General features: G+C 37.1%; 1 protein-coding gene across 6 annotated transcripts in view; it reads right to left on the minus strand.

Annotated features, from left to right (window-relative positions):
* EPHA6 (EPH receptor A6) overlaps positions 1–25,928 on the minus strand; it is a 529,992-nt gene that overhangs the window by 377,862 nt on the left and 126,202 nt on the right. For all 6 annotated transcript variants that reach the window (XM_052794417.1, XM_052794413.1, XM_052794416.1 and 3 more), the window contains exon 3: positions 20,208–20,871. In XM_052794417.1, the coding sequence (XP_052650377.1) occupies positions 20,208–20,871 (664 nt within the window). The remainder of the gene's footprint in view (positions 1–20,207; positions 20,872–25,928) is intronic.

Consider the following 25,928-nt stretch of genomic DNA (forward strand, 5'->3'; position numbering starts at 1 on the left):
TACAGACTTTGGATGCAGAATGAATGCTCCATGAAGCTCAGGGTACAGCAGTACGGTAACATTTCAGAAACTATAAAAAATTACTTTAAGAAATATAGCAATGATTAAACAATACTGTTTTTTAGCTGATAATTTTAACAGGGTATTAAGCAAGATTACTTGACTAAGATGGTAAAGCCCAAAACAATACCACTAACTTCCCTCATATTTAATATACTTGATAAACTGCACAGCGTACTGTTTTTTTATTTTTTTAGGATTCATTACCTTCTCCAACCATCACTAGTACAGAAGTCTAACACAGAAGAAAAACACTTACAGAATTTTTTCAAGTTATCCCTTTTTCAAGATACCTGCCACATCTAATTGTTCACAGTAGAATTGAGGTCATGCATTTCTCTCAGTTACAGGTCCTTTTTGAGAAAAGGAATTACCTATTATTATTTTAATAGCTTTATCATGGGGTTTTCTCAGTAATGACAGCTATTGTAACCATTTGTTTGCTCCTCAGAATGCCCATGTTTTATATCCCTGCTGTAGTCCTCTAGAAAAACAAAATGAAAAAACCCAAACAACCAACAGCCAAACATATCACTAAACAAAACCAAAAAAACCAAGAAAGCACAACCCCACACCCTTCAAGAAACGTAAAACAAAATAGCTGCAGAAAGACCTAGGAGAGTATATGTGGAAAAGTAAAAGCAGTGACGTTCTAGAAGTTAAAGCCCAAAACAAACACTATGTAAATATCTTTAATATTACTACTACTCATTTCCAAAGTAACAGAAAAGTTTCATTGTGCTCTTGCCCTTGAGTTTTAGGTTAAATTGCTCTACTGATGCTATAAACATTTAGGTAAAGAGGGATGAGGTACAGGTATAAAGAGCCAATCAAATACCAGTTACTTACATTGTTTCTCTAGTAACTACACTGGTTCTTTTGGATGCAGGCAACTGTAAAAATTACCAAAGACAGAGATTTAGTCAAAAATCAATAGGTTGTTTTATAGCTACTTTGCCTTCATTTCTTTCAGATTTACCTAATTTATTCCTAAAGAGTAGGCAAGTCCATAAATCAAAGAAAGATAAGTTTTACAGGTTTCTTTTAATAATAAAAAAAAAGGATTTTCTTTCATTATTTACAGTTCCTTTTCTGTTAACCGTAAATATTACCATCCAGAAGATTCCACCATTGCTCGCTATTCCTTACAAATTATATTATTTTTATTGCTACAAGACTGGATGCTACTTCAGAAAAAACGAACAAATAAAAATAATTTAAACATTTCAAATTAGAGCTTCCATGCTGTGGATAGAATACTTCTCACTGATAAGGAAATTACAGCTTTCACAGTACGTTTACAATGCAGTAGTTTCTAGCTACAGAGAAGTAACTTCACGCAAAAGAGTCAGTACCATAAACAACAATCTCTGCTACAGGGATTTTGGGACCAGAGATGCTAAACAGTCATGTCTGACAGAACACGACAGCGGAGACTTCAGGTGCTGAGGTGCTTGCAGACCCTTGCTTGGACACTGCAGCACTGGTAAGAGGAGATAATGGGTAAAAGACTGGTAAATAAATAAAAGGTGCGTTGACGCTGTAAAATAACTTAGGTCTCCATCTCACTTCTGGGCCCTTGGCCATCCCTATCACATGTGCTAGCTCCCTCCTGGTCTTTCCAGGATGAAACCTCGGTCTGCTCCTATGGAGGGAGGGTTTCTTGCCAAGGCTACTCCCAGCAGCAGGGGTGGCTGCGCCCACACCAGCCAGCCTGGTCGGTGGGAACTGTGATTCAGCTCCTTATGCCTCTGTCACCGCAAGGAGTAGGAGGAATAATTCAGACAAATACATCAATTCCCATCAAACACGCAGCTAGTGCAGACACTCAGACAAGACCGCAGTGAGACACTGTCTACTGGGGAGCATGTGCCAGCAGCCAGCCCTGGTCCCCTCTGCCTGCCTCAGTACACAAACATGGGAGGGAGACGTGTCCGCTGCCTCGTGGATATGGGATTCTCAAACGAACTACCAGGAGACATGTATAAAACGAGTACCATCCAGGCACTGGTACAAGACTGGTATGATATGAAAGAATATTTCTTCTTTGGATCCTTTTCCCTTAAAATACTGTCACAGAAATTTATTCTAATTCAGCACTCGTGGGGTAAGAGCAATCTCAAAGCTGCCTTTTAAAATGATGTGGTTAGTTTTGGATCATTAGACTAGGCAATATATTTTATGAAGGCATATCATTTTATCCACAGACAGCTTGCAAGCAACATTTTTACATTTACTGTAAAAAAAAAAAATTATTTCTCTCTGTAGGCTATGGTGATTAGCATGACCTATATTTTTAAAACAACAAAATATGTCCACAGAGAGCAATCGCACAAGTATTTGCAGATTTTTTTACTTATATTGTGATTACTTCTTTTGCTACAGCTACCTGGAACATGAATGGGTTGTTTTAAAATTTATTCTCATTTAGTCAGGCCACCTCTTCCTTTCGAGGAAGAATTCAGTTTATGCAAGGTTTCTCTATTCACAGTAGTTTGTGTTATGGTATTTTTAGATTTAAATACATCACAAAGTTCTAAGTTTAAAAATGTCACGATAATACATCTGCATGTAAACGTCAGATTGCTAACATAAAACAGCCTGAACGTTAGAATACATTTTCCTACAACTTTGCTTTATTTATACTTAAAAAAATCCCAACCACCCAAAAAACTGTATGAAGAACTGCTGCACAAGTATTAAATCACACTAATGGAGAATTACAAAGGTGGTTGTGCCTGCTGATCCCTGTAAGTGTTGTCCTCCCTCTAATCTGAGCCTATACAAGTATTTAACAGCTATAAAGTTGATGACTAGATTTTTTTTCTGATTATATTTGCACACATGTATTAACAATTACTTAGTCAACCACTGACTCGATTGTGATTTGCATGACCTTAATGGAAATTAGCCACTATTCTCCTTCTGAAACTACAAAACTTTCACTCACCATCCCTAAACTGCATCACTGCACCACTTCCAAAATAATAAAAAAATTTCATCAGGTTCATAACCCAGAGCTGCTAACAATTAAACGGCCTGATACTGAAAATTCTGAGTTTAGTGTGTAGTATTTTCATGTGTACACATCAGCATTATAGGATCCAAAACTGAGTCCTAAACTATAAAATAAATGGTAAGAACAAGTGAGGTGTTTTAAAAGTTTAAATAGTAAAGGACTTAGCTAAATGATGTTGGCTTATCCTTAGGTTCATCCTAATTACTGTATTAGAAAACCAGCTCCAGCAACAGGAGACTAAATGAAGTCTGCTAGCGTGATTAGTGAGAAGAATTCACCCACAACACTCTTATTCTCTGCAAACAGAAAAAACCCTCTAAAATACATATTTATTAAAAATGACATGCAGTCAGTATCTGGGTTTGTTCTTGAGCGTATGTTTGTTACTATGTTCTTGCTGCCATAGCAAACATTACTGATCCTACAGTTTGAAAATGTATAGTTCCTACTAATTTCAACTAAAGTCACATTGGATGTTGCAGGTTTCCCAGTTTGAAACACACACTGAACAATCTCCGCCTTATAATGATTGTTCAAAAGAAGTGTTTCAGAAAAACTCTGGAAGATGTAATTGGTGCTGTTTTAAGTTTAACACTGAAATTTCTAGACAACCCCTTAAAAAAATCAACAGATCAGAATAAGTATACTTCAATAATTTATTTGCACATCTATGTCACGTCTTACTTGAAAGCAATACTCAGTTTGCTTCATATGGCCCTATACCACCTCATTCCTGCTGTCAGATTAAAGCCTAGTTTTCAGAGCCACTAATATATCAATAACCAATTTTTGCATTGTAGTTATTTACTGTAGAAAGCTTTAAATGTTCACGGTCTACCAATCATCACCACACAAAGTAGGGAAGAGAGAAAGCATTTTCCCTGTCCCAGACTACCTTTCAGCAAAGTATTTCTTGGATCTTCAGTTGTGATCAATTAACATTAATTATACCTTATCCCATTATTCCATTCACTGCTATTATTTACCTTACTCTATTATGTTACAGTATAATTGATAGCAATGTAGCTCTAGCAGAGAGGTTTGCATTCTTTTAACTGTTCTAGTGCTCTCTGCTGCTGTCTGTAATAAGTTGCAGCTATCCAGAATAAGTAAGGATACTGAACTTATCTTTCCCCCATTTCCAAAGTTCTGAAAGAGAATTTCTTAGGTTATGAGTGGGACTGTTTTCCTAGGTAGGACAGCTATATCTCACTCAGGCTAGGGTGAAAACCCTTTATCAAAGAGGAAGGTTTTGCCGAGTTCTCTGAAGCTCAGGCTCATCCAAAACAATCATTTGGCTATAACAACTGTGAGTAATTTTTTTTTTATTTTTGCACCATCAGTATACTTCATGTTTCTTAAGGAAAGCATTTTAAACTGCATAATATAGAAAAAAAAAAATACTCTGATCAATCTAAATTTCCCCCAGAACTTCCCTTTGAAGAGAATCCAGATTTTTATTGATAATTGAAAACAACATGTTGCAAACTCAAATTCCTTAAAAACAGAGAATTTCTCTTACTAACATGGTTTGACATGACCTATTATGGTAGTTGTGTATATAATTTTAAACAACTGAGATAATATGCAAAATGATAACAATGCATAGTTTACAAAGATAAGTACATGCAGATAAAATCAAATGTATTATTCATTTACTGTGAGTCAAAGAATCCCTAGTCTGATTTTGAAAAGAAAATGTACATATCCTCCTACTCTGGGATTTGTCTTTACTGGCATCCTAAATGCTACAAACCAACCAATGTCTTCAGGCATTCCCCTGGGTCTCTCCCCAAGGTCTTTAATGCCTCCTGACTCTTTGTGACTTTGTAGCTTCTTTTATGTTTTCTGTTAAATGTGGTGGAAAATCTATTCTGAGTTACAAACAAAAAATACTTTTACATCTTTAACTACTATTCCAATCTCTGATATCCCAATGATTCAACACTAAAATTCTCACTATCCCTGTGAAGGCATCTTGAGCATACACATGTACAAGGCTTCTCCACAATGCAATAGTTCAGTATTAAAGTATATTACATTAAAAAATGGTGGTTTCTCAAATACTGCTTTAAAAATAATTGTAAACAAAATTGTAACAGGTGAATATGACAGCAAATATGACCGTGAAGATCATATTCACCAAGTGAAATAAATACTTCAGGACACTGGAATACTTATTAAGCTTGGGAAGGTTTCCCCACCCCTCCCCTCCAGTTCCTTGCCTAAACCGCCAATACACATAGATACTGGTATGTAAAATACTGCACATATTCAAATGACTTTTGAATATGATTTTTCATAGTTTTTCTATCTTGACTACTCAGTTTTTCCTTGAAGATTGGTTTACAGTAAAATTGAAATCTAAATGTTGACTCTGCATAGAAGATACATTGCTATTAAATTTACTGTTCCACAGGGACTTTATTAGGGCTGCTACTGAACTCTGCATCATTTTAATTAGAATTAACACTTTCATCTTGTTTATGAATATATGTAAGATAAGCTTTGAAATATTTAACATCTGGGAATACCATCAAGTTGTCACAGCAAAATTAAGACATTTCACACACATAACTATTTATTATATAATAGCCAGATACCAAATAACTAAACATTCATTGTTAGCATTTGGAGTATAATCTCTCTATGCATACATTTCCATGTCCTTTGGGAATTTATTCATGCTTTGATCATTATCCCTTTGAAGCAACACTTCTTTAAAGAGAGACATTTCAAGTGCAGTCCTTGACTCCGTTAGATGTTTAACTGGTAGGTACGAGACCTATTTTACATAATTTATTCTACCCTTAGCAGACATACACCTAGAACAGCACAAGCTTGCTGAAGTGGGTTGGTTCCCAAGGATCACCTTCCTTTGCTGAGATACTTACTTTGCAGGATAGGTAGATTCATAGAATTTACTGTTCAAAAGACCACCACCACAATGTCAGCTACCTCTTGTGAACTCAAGATTCTTCCCTGCAGAATATTCTCTTGTGATTTGATGGGACTCCTAAAAGTAAAATTAAGGGGGAAAGCCAAACCAAAGCAAACCAACCCCACAGAACCCTTCGAGAAAAGGACTTTCAGCATATCAGCTAAAACACTACAGGACTGCATTTCTGAGATGGGTCAGACAGTAAGTGAGTCTTTGTTAATTTAGTCCTTTAGATCTACTTCAGTCACCAAAACCTATGTATTGCCACTTGGATTATGACAATTCTTAAACATGACGGACACGTGCCAGGTCAAGTCCGGGTGACAGGTAACAGTCTGGAGATCAGGTCTGAGGCAGACTCTCGGTGAGTTGCTGGTGAGGAAAGGCAGGGAGCAGTGACCGGCAGCTGGTGCCTCAGGGAAGGAGCGAGACATGGGCAACCGCCTGCAGCAGAGAAGGGCTCCTCTGAGAGGGGCCAGGGGGGCTGCGCCAGGGGAGGCTGGCTCCACGGGTAACTCGGAGACACTTTTCACTGTGCCTGAAATTATGTCAGCATACATTAATTCAAATGATGGTTAAGAAGCTACTATGAACCATCAGCTGTAATGGCGCTATTTAAAATCCATATTATAACAAAATATCAGCTGCATAAACCTGTAGGGAAAAGGTAATATACAGCAACCAATAAGAATGACCTTTAATTCCTATAGGCTATGTTTTCTTCTATACCCTTGCTGGAGGCACCAAACACCTAATAAACACCTATGTTCCTCTAAAACCCCACAGAACTAGCCTGTGCAGTTGGACATCAATGTTCAGCACAGGAACATACCATCTGGATGTTGAAACATGAGAATTTATGAATTATCTTTGGTGGTAATGATTTTTTTAAAAATTCTACCAATGTAATAGCCTAATCTTCTCATTCTGACAGGTCAAACAATTTTTACATTTAGAAAACATTTTTGTCTTAGAAGTATGTAAGAGAATAAAGAAACTTGCATACTCCTCAAGCAACAAGAAATTAATTATTCTACTTTTACAAACTTAAGTTCTCAGCACACTATTAATAGTACAGAACATTAATGGCCTAAATTTTTTTTTTTTTTTTTTTTTTAACATAAGAGCAAGTGGGAAATAAGGTATGAGTAGCAGGAAAAGGCTGTAAGAAAAAAAAAAAAACAAAAATCACATAAAGAGGGAACCCATACAACAATGGGAAAAATTGCAGAGAAATGCACTCAATCAAATGCAATCTTTATGCCTGAAAGTGCATTAGACGGACACATCCACTGCTTAGCGTAGGCTGATACAGAAGAAACAGAACATAAACACATTCCAACTTTTTGAAAATGTTAGTCTGAACAACTAGATACCTGTTCAACAGGCATACTGAAAATGCAGTTTGCACATATAAAGCATATTCACTGTATTCAGTTTGACTCTTTAAATCCTACAGTCAAGTTTAATCACTGATCATCATGCAGACTATTTCTTTTGTTCTATTTATCTTTGGAAATATTTATCTTTTAATCAACAAAACACTGAAAATCTTAACAGAAAACTTTCTGCCAGTGACTTACCTAAAAGGAGAATGAAAGTAAGACCTTTGGGATAGATGTGTAAACTTGTCACCAGAATCTTCCAAAGTTTTCCAAGCAAATGAGCTCTTTGGATACAATTCACTTGTTATATATCATAATAAAGTTATGAACCATAAGTTTTAGGAATTTTCTGTCTTCAGGTCATGTTTTAGGGGTTTTTTTTGTTGTTTTTAAACGGTTGTGACATTGCATAGAACTGTACAAAATGCCTTGTGTGCCTTTTGACTATCTAAATAAGATTACTTTAAAAAAATCTAAATTATGTGAGATGAGAGCCAAGACAGACACGAAGATTTAAGAGCCAAACTTTAAAATATTTAGACCAGCAAGACTGATGCTGAAAGAGCAGTAAGACCAAAAGAGTGAATTGGAAGTACTGGTAGAAGCACAACCATATTTGTTCAGAGCATACTGATGTGGGAACCAAGATGTCTAGCAAGCAGGATTATTCTACAAAGTAGATCAGTAAATAACAATAAATAATAATAATAATGCAATAAAGCAGTAAAACAAGTACCAGCACCACCTTTGTAAGGTTATCACAGATATGTCAGAGCAGGGACAGATGTTTAAAAAACCCATTGTCCTGGTTTCAGCTGGGATAGCTGAATTTTCTTTCTTTCTTTCTTTGATTTTCTTTCTAGCAGCTGGTACAGTGCTATGTTTTGGGTTCAGTATGAGAAGAATGTTGATAACTGATGTTTTCAGTTGTTGCTAAGTAATGTTTAGACTCAAGTCAAGGATTTTTCAGCTCCTCATGCCCAGCCAGCGAGAAGGCTAGAGGGGCACATGAAGTTGGGAGGCGACACAGCCAGGGCAGCTGACCCAAACTGGCAAAAGGGATATTCCATACCATGTGATGTCACATCTAGTATATAAACTGGGGGGAGTAGGGGTGGGGGGATCACCGCTCAGGGACTAACTGGACATCGATCGGCAGGTGGTGAGCAATTGCATTGTGCATCACTTGTATATTCTAATCCTTTTATTATTACTGTTGTCATTTTATTAGTGTTATCATTATCATTATTAGTTTCTTCTTTTCTGTTCTATTAAACTGTTTTTATCTCAACCCACGAGTTTTACTGCTTTTCCCAATTTTCTCCCCCATCCCACTGGGGGGGGGAGGGGGAGTGAGTGAGTGGCTGTGTGGTGCTTAATTGCTGACTGGGGTTAAACCACAACAGCATAGAACAGCATCTCGAAGCTGTCTCAGATCTTCAGCTGCATTTCCTTTTTATATTACCACCAGGTGCCATGCGAAATGGTTCTGCAAGTGAGCACTTGATGCTGCCTGCCCAGCACAGTTCCCAGTACAGGTCTTCCAGCTCCCCACAAAAGACTGTAAATCACTAAAGATGCTAAAGCTAATATCATGGCAATACAGACCCAAAAGAATCAATTTCCTTTTCAGAATTCAGCATCCAAAAGTAATATAGCAACTGACCTTTTGAAGTTTCAGTTACCAATCCTCTCTTCTTGCCAAGAGACCTGCAACAGTCTTCAAACAGCACTGCAGCTCAAAAGGCACCCATCTTCACCACTACTCTTGAAAGCTGCATGTTCAGTGCTGTAAGTCACAGCAGAGCATCACTTGCGGCTCCATCAAGCTGAAGGCGTTGAGCTTTTCCCGCACAACAGAGGTCAGGGACCAACACACAACCCTCGCTCTCTGACCCTGCAGCAGCTCCAGGGCACATTGCACTCGAGCAGCAGTGCAGTGCGAGGTGATATGCTGCTGGGGATGTGGTTTTGCTTACGGAGGAGCTGTGATCACAGTAAAACTTCTGCTGCCCCCTCAAGAAGTACCATGGTGCAACAACCCCTAACCTAAACTACTGAGGACAGAAAAATCTCTGTAACAGGTACCTCAACTTCCATGGGAGTTTTCCTTCCTCTCTTTTTTCTCTTATACAAAGGTGTCAGTCATAAAACTTGCAGTTAATAGTATTGCATTTTCCTTTTTTTTTTTTTTTTTAGGTTTAGGGAGGGGTTTTTAGGTGTTGTGTTTTTTTTGTTTTTTTTTTTTTTTTTCTTCATTTGGCAAGAGCTTAAGCTTTCGAGTAGCCTCTGAACTGCTTTGCTCAAATAATGCCTCTAACATGACACAAATTTTGGTGGGGGTGATTTCTGAGAATCTTTTAAATACCATTGCCCTTGAAATCTAAGTTAGTCCACGACACAGAATGACTTTATAGTCTACATCACTCTCGCGGTGTAAAACTACTGCTTTTGATATTATTTTCAACCTTAAGTTTTAGGAAGAAAAGGATAAGTCAGTTGGCTAAAGCAAATGTTGTCTCACTTGTATTCTTACTGAGAGTTACAAAAAGCAAATACAGTTCAAATTTTTAAACACGCATACATGTTCTTTTGTATTCAAGACAAACTTTGTCAGAAATGTCTTTGCACAGTTACTTCACTCTTGCTTGTAATTCCTAGGCTACACTATGCAAGAGGAAACCCTTTATTGATTGCTTCTGAAATCACATTTCTCAGCATAAATGCTTTAATAATTGACTGAATAAAATGATGGGAAACCTCTACGGGAACAGTTCCATTACAGAATGTGTTTTATGGTTTATTTGTGAATGTGTTACTGATTAATAACCTGCCTCGGAGGAAGTACTGGTGATTATCTTCAGATTTTGGAGCTCAACTTTATGAGTTCTCAAAGGGACATCATCTATATTGAAACAATAATGATATTCTAAAATGTTTCAATTATTTCAAACTATAAATTTAAGTGCTTGTGCTCAGCAGCAGCATGAGAAAAATAGTCTTAAAAAAAAAATCTAATTCCTAGATTCTGAGAATTTCCAAGCCAGAATTCTCTGAGTATTATATACGTATACATACTTACATAAAGTGTTAAGACTTAAGTGACATTTCTTATCATTATTTAAAAAATTCACAGCCTACTGTAGTGTAAAAGCTTGGAAACTTTCACTGAGAACCCCAACTACATTTTTTTTCTCAGCTTATATTTATTTTTATTATTCAGGGCTCCACCACAAAAAGTCAATGATGAACAAACATTCCAGAAACTGAATTTCCACAAAGACAAATATATCAAACCCTTATTTAAGCCAGAACTGTTAATTCACTGCAACACATGGCTATGGAAGTCCTTAAGACATGATTTTTACATAGTTGTGCTGTACACACAGTAAAAGTGTTCCTTTGTGCAATTAGTGGCCAAGTTTGTAAATCACAGCTTCCTCACACAGTATTTCTCTTTTGCAACTTTCAATGAATTCAGTGCCTAACACAAGGCATTTTGTATTGAACAAGTGTTATCAAGTCTTTAAAAGTGAACCATTATGGTTTTACTCTCCTCCACGCGCTTGTCAGAAAAGACCTCTTCAGAGCTCATAAAGACGTACATTTTTCAGCATATTGAGGAAACCTACATACTGAAGAGAACATACTCAAGCATAAGAAAACCCCATCACGCTTCTCTTCCAGCTGGAGGAAAGCCTCCTACGGCTGCAATGAGATACAAGCAACCAATGCCGAACTTTTACATCCATTAAATACAGCAGCCCAAGGTTTTCAATCAAGCTAAACTTGCCTACATTCAATATATTTGATCGTTGAAACAGTTAAGATTGATCATGTGTAAAGGAAAATGTTCATTGCACAAGTCAAATTAATCTGAAGTGTTTGAGCTCAAGCTGTAGTTACTGACTCCCAGAACAAGAAGAAAAATTATGTGGCAAGCAAGAAAAAGCTGTTTTACCCAAGAACAGAGAGGCACCATTTCTGTTAGTCTCTCTAGGATGTGACGTACATTTTGAGGCTAAATCTCATCACAGCGAGGAACACAGGACAGTAATGCAGGGTTAGCACCTGCCTTCTTCACCTCTTGCCACAGTATAGCAGCCAACCTGTCAGTCTTTCTGTTCTTCCCATTTTTATCAATATGAAAGGAAATTGTAAGTTGTCATGCTACTGTTTATTTCTGACAAATAAACATCTTTGAATTTATTAACACCAGATTTCATGAAAAGTCTATTTTGGGACTGGCAAGCCAAGTATAAGGCTTGACCAAGAATTCAGTTATGACTAGATTGTTACTGTTGGAAGACAGTGTCTTATCCTATGTAGGGAAATCCACCTGCACACAGACTTACAGAAGATTTGTGAATGAGACCTACAGACTTTGTCCTTGTTTCCCACTCTGGCACTCACACATGTAGCAAAGCACAAGAGTCCCTTGCAAGCTCCCGAACTATATGCGCCAGCCCCTTCACACCTACAGCGTAAGTCTGTGGACCTGAACTGTTGTTATCCCCTGTGCCACAATCCTAGGACACAGCCCCACTACTGACCCCACAGTGGGGAGATGTGCCACACGTGAGCCTAATGCATGGGGTGGGGTTAGGCGGGTAGGGGAAGATACTGAAGTAGCTGAGAAATCTGCACAGCAAGTTAAAAAATAATAATAAATCGAACAGTTTTACAATGTACTTATTCTATATACAGTTGAATAGATACACAAATACATTTGTATTTATGTGTGCATTTTCTAAAACAATTTGTTTCTAGTAGTATTACAAGTTTTGCATGTGACCATCACAGGAGTGTACTTCTTTCAGCATAGCAAGAACCAATAATTGTAATTTACTATGGGCTGCTGCTTATGTCAAATCAGGCAGCTATATTACTAAGTCATACACAACAACAACAATAAAATCAATCACTGCAGTCCCTTTGACAATTTTTGTCTACTGTTTATCAAGGATAGCTGGTAGGATCAATATCCAACGGTATACACTAACACAAAACCTAAGGCAAGACATACCTGAGTAATCAGCGTGCTTTTGCTTCTGAAACTTCACGGCTATGTGTACAAACAGAAAGTAGTGACGGTTTTTGCTATTTAACCTAAGCTGGCTTCCTTGTTCCACCATCAAAGTAGGTTTTACACCAAATACTGTACTTCAATGCACATTTCAGTATCAAAGTGAAACACAGTGATTTCCTAGGATTAATTCCATTTGCAAACATTGAGTTTCCTATATATGCATAATTTATTCAGATGCAGTTAGAAAATCAAGGCTTTAATTTCAATTTTTACAGTGAAATATTCTGGAAACCAGGTTATGGTAGCTACTGTAAGGTTCCTTATTTGCTCAAAATAATGCAGGATAAGTCAGTATGATGTGACAAGATTGTACAAACAACTTGTGTTCATTTAGTATCAGTGTAGTTTCCTTGCTACACAAAATCAAATAATAAGTTTTTTGCTTGTTTTTTAAATCCTCACTTCTGAAGCAGCACCCCTTTCCAGCTGTTTTATCAAATTTCTTGTGTTACAATTTATCCAGTTGAACAAATCTGCAGATGGCTGTAGATTAAGTAAAAAGGGTTGGATGTGAACTACATCATTAATTCACATGGTATTGAGATTTTTCTGGCTGCCAACTCAGGTAGTCATTGAAGACAAGTGCCCTTAGCTACCTATTTAATTCCTAACACTTTGTTGCAGTAAAACAACCCACAAACAAACAAAAAATTCTATAACAAACTTAATATCCTCAGTTTTAAGACACTGAAAAGAAGATAGGAAAAGGCTACAATTAAAAAAAAAAAAAAAAGGCAAACAAAAAACAAACACAACAAATCAACCCAAAACCAAAACCTTGCATATCTTCAGAAGCTTTTCAGGAGCTAGCCTGGTACCCAGTGTATAAGAAAGGGCACAAACATGTCATTTTAAAGAAATATAAAAGCCATCAAATGAACCTAAAAGCGTTGAGAAAAAGGCAAAGCGACTGAATACAGCAAAGTCAGATCTCTTCAGACTGGTCCTAGTCACTAAAAATTCATCTTTCTGATAGTAAATAATATCACATTCATTTCACACAGTCCACCACACATACTTTTCCTCCTACTTCAGCTAGGCAACAATGTTATTTTTAATTCACACTAATTATAAGCATTAAGGACAAAAGGGTTATCTATGTGCAAGAGGAAGAAGTACCTTGCAAATGAAAGAGAGATACAGCATGAAATAGCTTGGCACATGACCTGGGATTTAGGAGTTAAAACCAGTATGTACAAACATAAAAGTGCTACCGGTAGCAACTGCAATGTCTCCCCGCAACAGATAGTCATTTAAATTTTAATGTACTGTAAATATATACTCTCTTTTCTAATGTATACAGTTCTTGAGTTCAGATCAAGTCCAATTTTTTGCAGTATGCTAGCAGTTATATGTGGTTAAGTATATTCAGAAGATTTGAATGAGTCATTATCAATTGCTTTTTCGTAGTTACCTACAGATCTGCTATTGTCCACAATTCCTAATTTTTTCATGAATGTTCTTGGATTGTACTAAAAGCATCTATTTAGTGGTTCAACCTAAAAACTGAATTTGGAAATGTCAAACCACCATTTTATCCATATTCAGAATTCAAGTTAAAATTTGCTGTGAGTGATCACAGATGTTGTGTTGTGTAGCCTTGCATAGGCTAAAGAGTAGGTTTTTCAGTGGAAAATACGTATCAGTAATAATCACAAAGGTCTCAAGTACTACCATTGAAAACTGTGAAATCTAAAGCTCTTCAGACTCACATAAATTATGTAAAATAAACCATCATTTCTTGAGCACAGTAAGAAAGTGTGAACCCCTTCCAGAGCACTTGCATATTTAGGAATGGGCTATAAATTCCAGTAAGTGATATGGCATTGATCACCATACCTAACCACTCCTCCTAAACTTCTTCATGCCACCTCAAGCGTTACCTCTATGCATGCTCCCACCTACCTCCCCTCCTGCTCCTTCACAAATTGATACTGTCTTTCTGCACAACACTGCTGCATGTGCACACTGCAGCAACTATCTCTGAGGGGGGCTCACTGTGAGGTTTCACTTGAGGTTTCAGTTGAAAGGAGGAAATTGAAATCAAAAGGAGAAAATTGAAAGACTTCAATTTCTGGGGGGATTGAGGTTTCAATAAGAATTTGTTTTTTATTTAAACTTGTAAGTTTGTATTATCAGTCTTCCTACTTGTCTGCCCTGTATTTTGAAAGGAAAAAGGTACTTAAGGGCATTGAAGCAACTTCCACCTGCAAGAAAATGACCTGCAGTGGTCTAGGAGACAGATCATATCAGCTAATGCAGCCACGTAGCTGCAAGAAGTCCCAGGACCTTCTGCACCTGTCCCATTTCACAACAGAGAAAGAAAGAACAGTCAGTGGATCTTCTCAGTCCTCCACTCACTCAGCCTGCCTGACAAATTCCCATCTCTGGCTATCCAAAAGAGCTGGCAGGGAATTGCACCCTTTGTCACAGGGATCTACTCTAGCGCAAGAGAACCGTCCCAGCTCTGCTGCAGGAGGGACTCCCTGTGGTGGAAAGATTTTTCCTCTTAAAAAGATAATTTGCAGTCTTCCAAATTAAAATTTAATTTTATTTTGTCCCTTTTTTTTGTAGTCCAAATCTTTCTATGCTTTTCCTTTACAGATCCTTCAGTGCCTGTGGGCTGGCAAAGAAGAGTAGGTCTCATGAGTAAATAAATACCTGTGGAAAAAAACCCAAAGGAACCTTACACAATACTGTGTATGTCTGTAACTATTAGGAAAACTTGCCATTCCAATGTACTTCCCCCCCCCGCTTTTCCTGTTTTCATGCCAACAGACAGGTAACTAAAGCACGACTGTAATATTAACTTCTCAGTTTTCTAGTAACAAAGACATGCTATAGGTACGTATATGAGGACAGGGTTAGTTCATATTTGTGAAATGAAAATATCTTCTAATTGAATCGGATGAAACAGCTGAAGATAGGCTGCCAAAGTAGAAGTCCTAACACCAAAACATTACCACAAATTCAAGCAATGAATAACAGAAAGAAACATTTGTTCAATTAAACAAATGCTCAATGCATTCAGGCATTAGTATCCCTAGGAAGTGTTGTTCAGTCAACTGAAGGTCAAAGAATTTGAACTTTACATTCCCACTCCTTATTGTATTTAATTAAAATAAACCAGGTGAGTCTGTCAATGTCTGTTTTATATTTTTAAAGTTTCTTCAACCATATCACACAACATCCTTGGGGAGGTGAGGGGTTCCTGAGAATATTCCTCAAGAACAATCAACTTTTTACAGTCAAAATACACTTCTGCATTGTGTTTGATTGGTTAAGACTAAAATTCTGAAATTACTATAATAATTAGTATTTGCTATATACAATTAAATTTTTCTCTACAATTAATTGCTAACCTTGAGTAATTCAGATAATTTTTGGTAAGTTAAAGAATCAGACTTCAGTTAACAGTCACCCAATTACTACTATATCATTCCTAAGAAGAACAGAACTGTTGTAATTAAGTTTATACAGTGTTCCTTCTCATAACTGTTTGTGTGTGAAAAAAACCCCAAACACCCCAAGTCCTGATATGGCCTGGATATATCACACATTTGTTAAATTTAGCACAACTCTTGTCTTGGACTGACAGTCAGAGAAGATATGACATTGAACTTGCTACTTTTAACTGATGTTTATTAGAATCCTGTGCAGCATCTCCTCCTTCTGTGCTATGACTTGTGAATGGGGCTTGTATCAATGATTTCGCAAAGCAAGCACTTCATATTAGAGCCATTTATGAATAGCTTTGGCAAATTATTGGTACTAACTTGTTTATTAATGCCTAAAGAAACAGAATAATGTGTGAATGTTGCTGCTATTTCAGGATTTTGAGGGAAAAAATCTTGAAAGTAGATTCAAATCACAGAGCAAGAGATTGTTTACACAACCACTTCAGAGAAGATGGTATTTTTTCATGCTATGCCATTAAGAAATGTACGTGACACACAAATAACTGTAAAACTCCTGCAATCAATGTGACTTTTTCCCCACTGACTTCAGGAAAGGAAGGCAGTCCCAAATTAACGAAAAATTCTTTATCAATATACCTCTGAACTGATCTAGATACATTGGGGTATACATTTAATAAGTATGGATATTTGAATCCAGTTGTGAATTCTTTTCAAACACTTTCACTCAGCAATGATCTTTTTAAAAGCAAATACAATGGATAGGAAATACTGATAGATTCACAGATAGAGATACACATAAAATCAACATGTTGAAATAACTGAAGTATTGCCAGTTAGGTTATTTTCAACTGCCAAAATCTACTTTACTTGCTTCCCTATGATTTTAACAGCAGTAGTAAAACTGATCAAAGACTTTATTCCCATTCTTGCTGCTTTGTGAAACTATGAGCAATGACAAAGGCAATATATCATTCCTTATGCCATTTAGTACTTCCTGAATAAAGACTTCATATCTCCAAACATCAAAACAGAAATTTACTTTTTAAATTCTATGACAGACAAGCCATATTTGCCATGAAGAGCTTATTATTCCCCACTTAGCCACGTGCTGGTGTGTAATTTAAAGTTTGACACCATTTGCACATAGGAAAAAAAATATTCAAGTATTAGCATGTATTGCCCAGCACCCAATTGCTTACCAGAACAGATTTCAAAATACAAAACTATTATTTTGTAAGTTATTTTCATGCAGAAGAAACAAACATTTAACCAGGTTTGAGTATGTCACAGAGTATATCTACAAGAAGCACTGACAGAGTAGCGTCAAATACTTCCAAGACTCAGATATGTAACTCCAGCAGTGGAATGGGAGGGACAAAAGGGCTTTGGGTTGGGATTTGGAGGAGGGACCTAGAAGACATGAAGATTGTACAAATACATGTCAGGTCTTAGTAGACTAAGATGGAGTGGCTTCTCCTCTCCCCCCACCCACCCGTCCCCCCCAGTGAAAACAAGCTAAATGTAAATTTTACAAAATTTTCCCTTAGAAAGTTAGTAATGTTCAGGTATTTTATGATTTAATGGGTATGAAAGAGTTCGTTCAGGATGTATTGACAAGTGACAAACCTTTTAAACTCCGAATTTCTGATTCATGTCTCAGCCAAGAAGCAAAGTCTCAAAATAGGACATTACAGTTGTCTGAAAGATTGCTATCAACATAGGTAGTGATCTCAGTTCAGTTCACAATGCTCAAAAAAGTCACATTGTAAAAAAGCATTCCCAGATGCTCGAGCATGCATCGCCACCAGCCGCTTTGGCACAAAGGGAAACATGGTCACCCTGACAGGAACCCTTCCAACTCACGGTTTAAGCACAAAAGCTGAAGAGTGGGCACTAGTGAAACTAAATTGTTGCTCTAGTTCTGAAAGCATCTTATACATTTGGGCTTGCCCTAGGCATGACATTCATGAAGGAATACCAGACAAACGTACCCTGAAAAACTGTCAGAAAAGTATTACTAGTATTAATATTAAAATACACTGAAGATGACTAAATGGACAACACCAGACACCTATGAAAATTATTTCAAAACACATATGGAAGTTCTATTAGATTATAATTTTTAAAATAGTAATTTGTTACTCTTGGGGCAAATAAGAACATGCAAACACTCATGGCTTTGGGTATTCCATTTAATTTAGGAGGTACCTGTTCAGCAGCAGACTGGACTGCCAATTGAATAAAGGAGTGAAGTCAATGCAAAGCAGAAAAGTTTCCTGACATTTTTTGTCGGCTTTGGTTGCTGGTTATATCACTCATGTACAGTTCTAGAGTATGACTCGCTCACATAATGGACAGAACATGCATTGACTGTTAATGTCTTGGAAAAAAAATCCTTATCCCATTAAGAGAGAAACCTTTTGACCTTATGTAGAAAGTTATACTTGCTTCCAGTAATGGCAACGTCAAAATTGTATCTTTGCAATGAGTATATTTTGATAATTAATGCCAGCAAGATCAGACAATGAAGTGAATTTCATTTTCTGATTACAATGCATAGTGTGCTTTTAAGACTCTATATTATCCAAGGCTGCTGTGCAGCTTGCCTAATACCATCAAATCTGAGGAGCTATTTGGGCAATATCAATGTCACTTGGGTAATTTATGGATATGGACTCTTTCTCTTCCTTTTTGCTACAAAGCAAATGTTGAACCAAAGCAGACTTGTATCTTGGTGGCTACTGAAGCTTTCTTTACAATCATTACTACAGAAATAGTACCTTATTCTCAAGTCATTGTGAAACTATTACACACAGTAGAAGTGAATGTGCAAAGTATACATGTCCCTTAGTAACTCTTTCTGAAGCTAGCAAAACAACTAACTGCTAAGAAACCGTGCAGTTGGAAAAGATGCATGCCTTTTATGATTAACTGCCACCTATCCAGCAGTCCTGGCAGGTGGAAAATAAGTCTCAATGTGCATGTTGTCCATGGATAGTAGTCTCAAATTGAATCCACAAAAAAAAAAAAAAAATAAAAAAAAAAATCAGTCCTGGGCTTTACTCAAGTATAGCACAGCATTTACAAAGTTTTAGCAACGTATTCACATTCTAAACAGCACAAAAGTTTAAGCAATCTGAATTTTTCCATTTGTGCATGAAATCCAGTTATCACAAAGTTTGACAAATGCAACCACTTTCGAGAGTGGCAGAGAGAGGGTTAATGAACCACAACAACACTTGGATTGGGCAGAAGACATGCTTTTTACTCCTGCATGTGTTCACTGTCCTACTTATGAAAGTGAGGGGTGGGTAAGGGAAGAAAATACATTTCCCTTTGTAGTCATCTCCAAGCTGAAACCTTGATTTGAAACATCCTTAATTCGCTGTCATAGTGACAAAGTGCACTGCTATGTCTTTCTATACATACCAGCACAGAGTGCAGTCTCTGCAAAATTCTTGAAGTCACCAAGCACAGCTATCCTCAGATAGACAATTCTTAAGATACAAGAAGGTGGCAAACAACATTCAGCAACTAACTGATGTCCTGGCACCTGCTTCACAAACAATGTCTTACTACATTTGTACATTAGTCTCTGAAAACCAGTACTAGATATATAGCATTACTTATGTATTGTGATGAAAGCATTTTGAGCACTTTTGATTTTAACCTTTTGTATTAACTCTGAATAGGGCCTCGAACGTCTCTAATTGAACTTGATACCTACTGATTTTCTACTACGTTAACATGCGTGTTATTCATGGAGGCATTTTAAACCCTTTGTTTTATAGAAGCATGAATAATGACGTTATCTCCTCAGGTGAATTCACCTCTGTCTTTATGTGCATACAAAGATCTGAGTCCGACTTAATTGACTAGATTCCCTTCTTAGACATATGGAGAAAAAAAGATTTTTTTTTTTTTTTTTTTCTTCAGTTGCTGCTCATCTCATCCCTGCAACAGATATCTAAAACATGGTAGAGGAACCCTGCTCCAAAGCATGCACTCATCTCCAGTAACTACAGAAGGAGTCAAGGTGACTAGCTGATCTATACACACGTACATTTTGGGCACCTAGTTTGACAAAATGAAGGTCATCTTTAGTAATCAAATGTTTTCTTAGAAATCCACAGTATCATGACTTCAAATAACCTTGTTTATTTCTGGACAAGTGGCATTCATTGAAGGTGTGATGCAATATTTCCAATATACAATGAGTTATTTGCTGTGCATATAACACCATAAGACTTTAAAAAAAAAAAAACAAAACAAACCCCAAACAATGTTTTCTTACCATGGCAGGAGCCGTCCACTTCTTCATATCCTACACTGCAGATGCATCGTCCTAGAGGCACAAGCCAATCCCCGTCTGCTCCACAATACAATTTTGGAGTATCACGTTCCTCAGCACTCTTCACACAGGAGCCCCGTACTTCCACCAAAGAGGAAGAATCAACCCTTGGAATAGTGTCAGGAAACATAGCCAAATTACGGACCGTGAAAGGGCACTTTTTGTAATAAACACGGACTGAGACCAAAGCAATGCATGCTCCAATGTCCTGAAAAGCAAGATAAAATCCTTTCTTATTTATTGGCCCAACCTCACGAACTTCTGTGTTGAGTTTAAGAATGCGGTCACCCAAATCCATCTGGGTAAAGCTCTCATCAGCTGCAATAGTATCAATTTTAGTGTACAGGTTTGGCTTGAATTTTACTCCATGAGGCTCATCTGACTCCATGTAGTAGAGATTGAAAGTTTCCTTGCAGGTTCCCAGTACCCATGGAATGCTGTTGCAGTCCCTTAGGGTAAACTTCATTTCCACATAAATCTTCTGTGCAGCATCACGGGAGATCCAGTTTGTTTGAAGCCAGTTGTTTTGGTTTGGTTCCATCACATTACATACCTGGTAAGTATGAATGGGACGATTGTGTTCATCCATTTCAGTTATGGCATCCCACTGAAAAGAAAATAATGTTGTTTGAAAACTAAGAAAAATACATATTATGCATATACACTGAACCCATATATATATACACATGCACGCCCCATGTATATACATCTATGGCTTAGGTAAGAATAATTATTTACTTAAAGTTTAGTGGAAAGACAGTAGTTAAAAGCAGATACCAACTACAGAATGGTACAACAAGTTTTATTTCAGAAACTTTATGATAATTTTCTATTAATAAAAACATTTAAAAATCAATGTAGCTCAGTAGAAGAGGGAAATACTGGCCATGTTTATATTAGCAAATTTAATAAGTCTGAGAACATTCCTGGGCATGTAATTCAATCACCTATGCCCCCCCCAAAATTGCTAGAACAGTCTTGTTTGGTATGCTGGTGGGCTGGCTCTCTGGCAGTCCTCCAGGCAATTCCCACAGCTCAGGCACATGGCACTGGCGAGGCACCTGCAGCAGTTGGCAGCTGGAAGGTAGCCACTCTGGTTTGGTGGGTTTGAGGTGTTTGGTGTGGGTTGTCCTAGTTTACACAATTGCCCTAGAAACATTTAGCTGTATATACAAAGATGTTATAGTTCTGGCTCCATAGGGTCTGTATTACACTTATTTCCGCTAAAAAAAAACCCAAACCCAAACCAAACCCCACCAAAAAAACCACAAACCACCAACCTGTCACAGGCATCATGTCATTGTTGTTGCCTTCATAAATTCTCTTTCTTGCAATTTGGAGGTGAAGGAGGACTTTTTTTTTTTCCTCTCCCCTACACTTCTCTGCCCCCCCCCAAGGTTTTACATTACATCAACTTTGTTAAAATGTTCTCAAATTCTGGTGGAAATTCCCACATAGATGCTCTCAAAAAACCCATGAATCTTTGAAAAATATATGCTGTATAGCATTTTAAAATTTTGTATTAATTACATACACGTGTACACACATAACATGCCAAAGCGCATGTTCAAATAACACACAATATGCAATTCTGAGTACTAAAACAAGATATGGACCTTGCACATCATTGTTCAAACATAAATTCAAATTCTGTTAGCCCCAAGATCCATCAACCCCACAAGTTCTTCTGCTCTAATGCACACAGTATCAATATTTTTAAAATTAAAGTTACACTCCTAAAGATGCATTTTGATTACTTGAGCAGACGAATATTCATAGTGCCTGCCTACTTCAGTATTACAAGAAAGGTATGGTTGGCCTGTGGCCTACTGGATTAAGAAAGTTTAGGAAGTACAAGTTCAGTTTACCATTTTTAAGCAATAAAAAAAAATACCATTTAGAAACACTGTGGAAAGCAAGACTTTACCTGTTCATTTTTTTCTGTGAATGAGGAAGACGCTACTTAAGAGTTAGGTCCTCATTTTCAGAAAAATTCCCAGACATCATATGGCTCTTAAGGCCCATGTGAGCGTGTAGAAAACTAGCTGGCTTTACTCTGAGTTTAAAGAACAAATAATGTCACAATATGGAAGTGGGGGAACATGCGTATCTCCAAGACCTTCACGTAATCTTTATGTAAAAACAAAACAACACAACACAAAAGCACACAACAACATGGGGGGGGGGAGGGGGGAAGTATACCTTTTACTTTAGGAGTGAACTGATCCACCATGGTGGAAGCAGCAGAAAAAATAAATAATAACCTGTAGCTCCATTAGTCTGAAAACTTTGATTTTAAACGGCGGCTAGAATTCATGTGGAAAAAGGAATTCCAATTTCCAAAGGAAATCCAGATGCAATCAGAGGACTGGGATTCCTGGTCACTGCAGCATGCACCTGGGAGCTATGCAGAAAAACAGGGCAAGTGAAGGCCTTTACAGGCCATCACTTTTGGGGATTCTTCCTATCACAGGAAGAACGATAACCTCTTCTGAAGGTCCTGTCCTAAGAATCACAAAGCATACTACTTATATGATAGCCAGACAATGGCAAATACTTGGCAAACAATCTGCTGACTCTTTAGAGATTCATATATGGCCAAGGGCTTTGGGCCTCTATGATTTATACGCATTCAGAAAGGGCAAAGCTCCTACTTCAGCATTCATGGCAAGACCAGAACAAATTCAGATTTGGTCAAAATTGTATGATGGACTAGTTAGCACAGGGCTTCTTGCATCATTGTCCCCAAACTGGTCTGAACTATGATTAAAGTCTACCCTGTAGCAAGCAATATAATACCCCAAGTAGATCTTGGCTTTGGGAAAGGAGAAGGGGACTTTCATGCTCTAGTGGGCCAGGCCTCTTCCCTTTTGCCAAGCAAGAACCTACACAGTTTGAACGGATTCAAAATTCCACAGGCATGAAGGATTAAAAAAAAAATTATTTTTTAATTTTAAATATAATTAATTAAAATCCACAGCTCCAAGCCTTAAAACCTCACCAGAAGAGGTCCTTTAAAAACAAAGCAGGGAAGTCTCTCAGCTGTTGGTCTCCATTTTGCCTACCATATCTGTTACATGAGCCAAGGACATAACCACCTTTTTCTTCACATATAAAACATGTACTATAAGTTTAAGCATTATTACACAAATTTGCATTATACACAAATGTAACCACAACATAGATTTAGAAAAAAACCAAACAGAAGCACAAAAGGTTTTCTGCATTTGCTTATCAAACCACATTAAAATGAAGATATGCTATATGCTCCAGAGAGGTCTCAAAAAAAAACCCCCCACAAAAACCAGAAAGCAAACAAAAAAACAACCAACCAAAAAAAACCCAAACCCACAAAACCACGCAAAACAAAACCACCCACCCAAACAAAAAAACCCACCACACCAAACCCAGAATAAAATAGTAGGAGGGATGACGATGTAGTTTTTAAAATACAGAGCAGTCTTCAGAACCAGAGTAAACTGGCTTAAAGCAAAAAAGCCTCAACATACTACTGCCTCTTAAAAGTGTTAGGGAAAAAAAAAAAAATCCAACATATCTTCCCCTTACCGTAAGATTCTCTTCAGAAATATTTATATATTCACTTTGAATCAATATCTCAATTTGAACTTAGAGATTAAAGCCCTGAAGTTAGCTGCTAACCATGTAGTTAATAATATAAATCTATTGCTTCTGTAGGAAAGTGAAGGCTCAGCACTTCAATAACTGGTTTAAAAGAATAAAACAAGATGGATTGATCAAACATGGACAGTGCTTTAGTTCATTCAAAGCAGATCTTGCGTGCTTCATGCCTGTGCCTTTCCACTGTGCTCCCAAAAAGCCTGCTGACAACTCCGAATTTATAAGAGTTCATGCATTGGGCAAGAAAAACATTTAAAAGGCATTTGCAAAAATGTTCAACAGTGGTAGTCTAATCATCATACATGTAAAATATTGTCAAAAAAGTTAACATCTATCATTTCAACCTAGCCATCACACTAAGACATACTGTGTAAGATACACTTATAAATACAGCTACGGGTTTTTTAGCATGTGTTCTTAATTACTAGTTCCAGATATTGAGTGCAAATGAGGTGAATTCCACCACCTCAAAATGTCAATGTAATTTACTGAAGAGTCTAACAGAACTTAATCTGTGATAGTCTCTGACAAGGACACATTCTTCCTGGGTGAAATATAATCTGCTTTTAATTTTACACAAGCGTTGCATTTTTGTTCTGATAAAAACAGCCAGGAAATATTAAGCAATATTTAAATTCACTGCAGACAAAAAGCCAAGCAATTTATCAAATACACACTAGTGTTCTTTTGGGTGTATTTCATATTATAGCTCCTAACTAATTAAATGAAAAGTATTTATAAATGTTTTTGTTGTGCAAAACTAATTTTCCCTAAAACCTTAAAAACAAATTAACAGAAGCATCTCATTGGTGATGTTTGCACAAGAATGTGGTAGCTCCCGCTCCCCCCAGAATACCTAACCTGACATGCACAAAAGATGGCAGAAGCTGTCTGGTTTAGACAAGCTGACAGTTCAGGCTTCCTTCAAACCAAGCCTCTTGGCATCCCAATGCACTGCATTACTTTCAAAATCTTTTGATTACATTCCTTTCAAATGAGGAAAGCCTCCAATAACGTTGACGGAAGCAGCAGCTTGAAGCTAAATCTTACAACTGGAGTTCCAGGACTTAAGAAGAAATGTCAAAGACGCAGTTTGGAGGAAAGATTTCAAAATTCTATTTTAACATTGTAATCAACAGCAGCATGGACAAGAGGTTACACTTTACTTTCACATGTGGCATAAAGGAGGAGTAAATGTCACTAAAAGTAGAACAACATGGAATTTGAAGATTGGTAGAGAGAAGATTTTAAGGTTACTTGTCACATTCAAGTACAAAATATAAGATTAGGCTACAAACCACACAGATTTTAGTTAGATAAAATCTCAGCTATTTTCATATCTCTACAAGCTACTTTACCACCTGTTTCATTTTAGGACTTCACTAATATTTAACAGCTGTACAGAGAACACTATAAAGAACAAATTACCCAATTTAAATCTTCTACTAGCTATACATAATACTGAAATCTCTTTTCCATGTTCCCCACTTTTTGTTATTCTTATTTTAGACCAGACACTACAGATTAACAAAATCAGCAACAGCCATTTATTACAATTCAGTAGGTTGTATCACCAAAGGCTGTACAAACATTACAGAGTGATTGCATTTCACATATGTTATTTTTAAACACATTACTGTCTGATAAAAAAATGTCTTAGTGATACCATGCTACAGAAAATTAAAAACAGTGGACCAGTTTCAGCCTGATGGAAACAGTCGTAACTTCCCTGAAGACACCAGTTATTTTAACAAGTTCTGAAACTTGACTTATCTTTAAATCACAGTCAGCCTCTTAAGCGAACCCTTATTGAGGTCACATCATGCCACTTAAAGAAAAGAAATGTTAAATTGACAATTGGTGTGACTTGCCCAGTACTAGCTATACACAACATTGGATTTACAGGGGGAACACAGAACAGAAAGGACTGAGAGCATATTAGCTCGCCCTGTTGTCACCTCCCAGCTCTCTGTGGCAGCACCGTAAAGCTGCACATTCCCATGTCAACCCTACGGCTCCCCTTTG

Source organism: Harpia harpyja, chromosome 8 (assembly GCF_026419915.1).
Source record: "Harpia harpyja isolate bHarHar1 chromosome 8, bHarHar1 primary haplotype, whole genome shotgun sequence".
NCBI lineage: Eukaryota > Metazoa > Chordata > Aves > Accipitriformes > Accipitridae > Harpia > Harpia harpyja.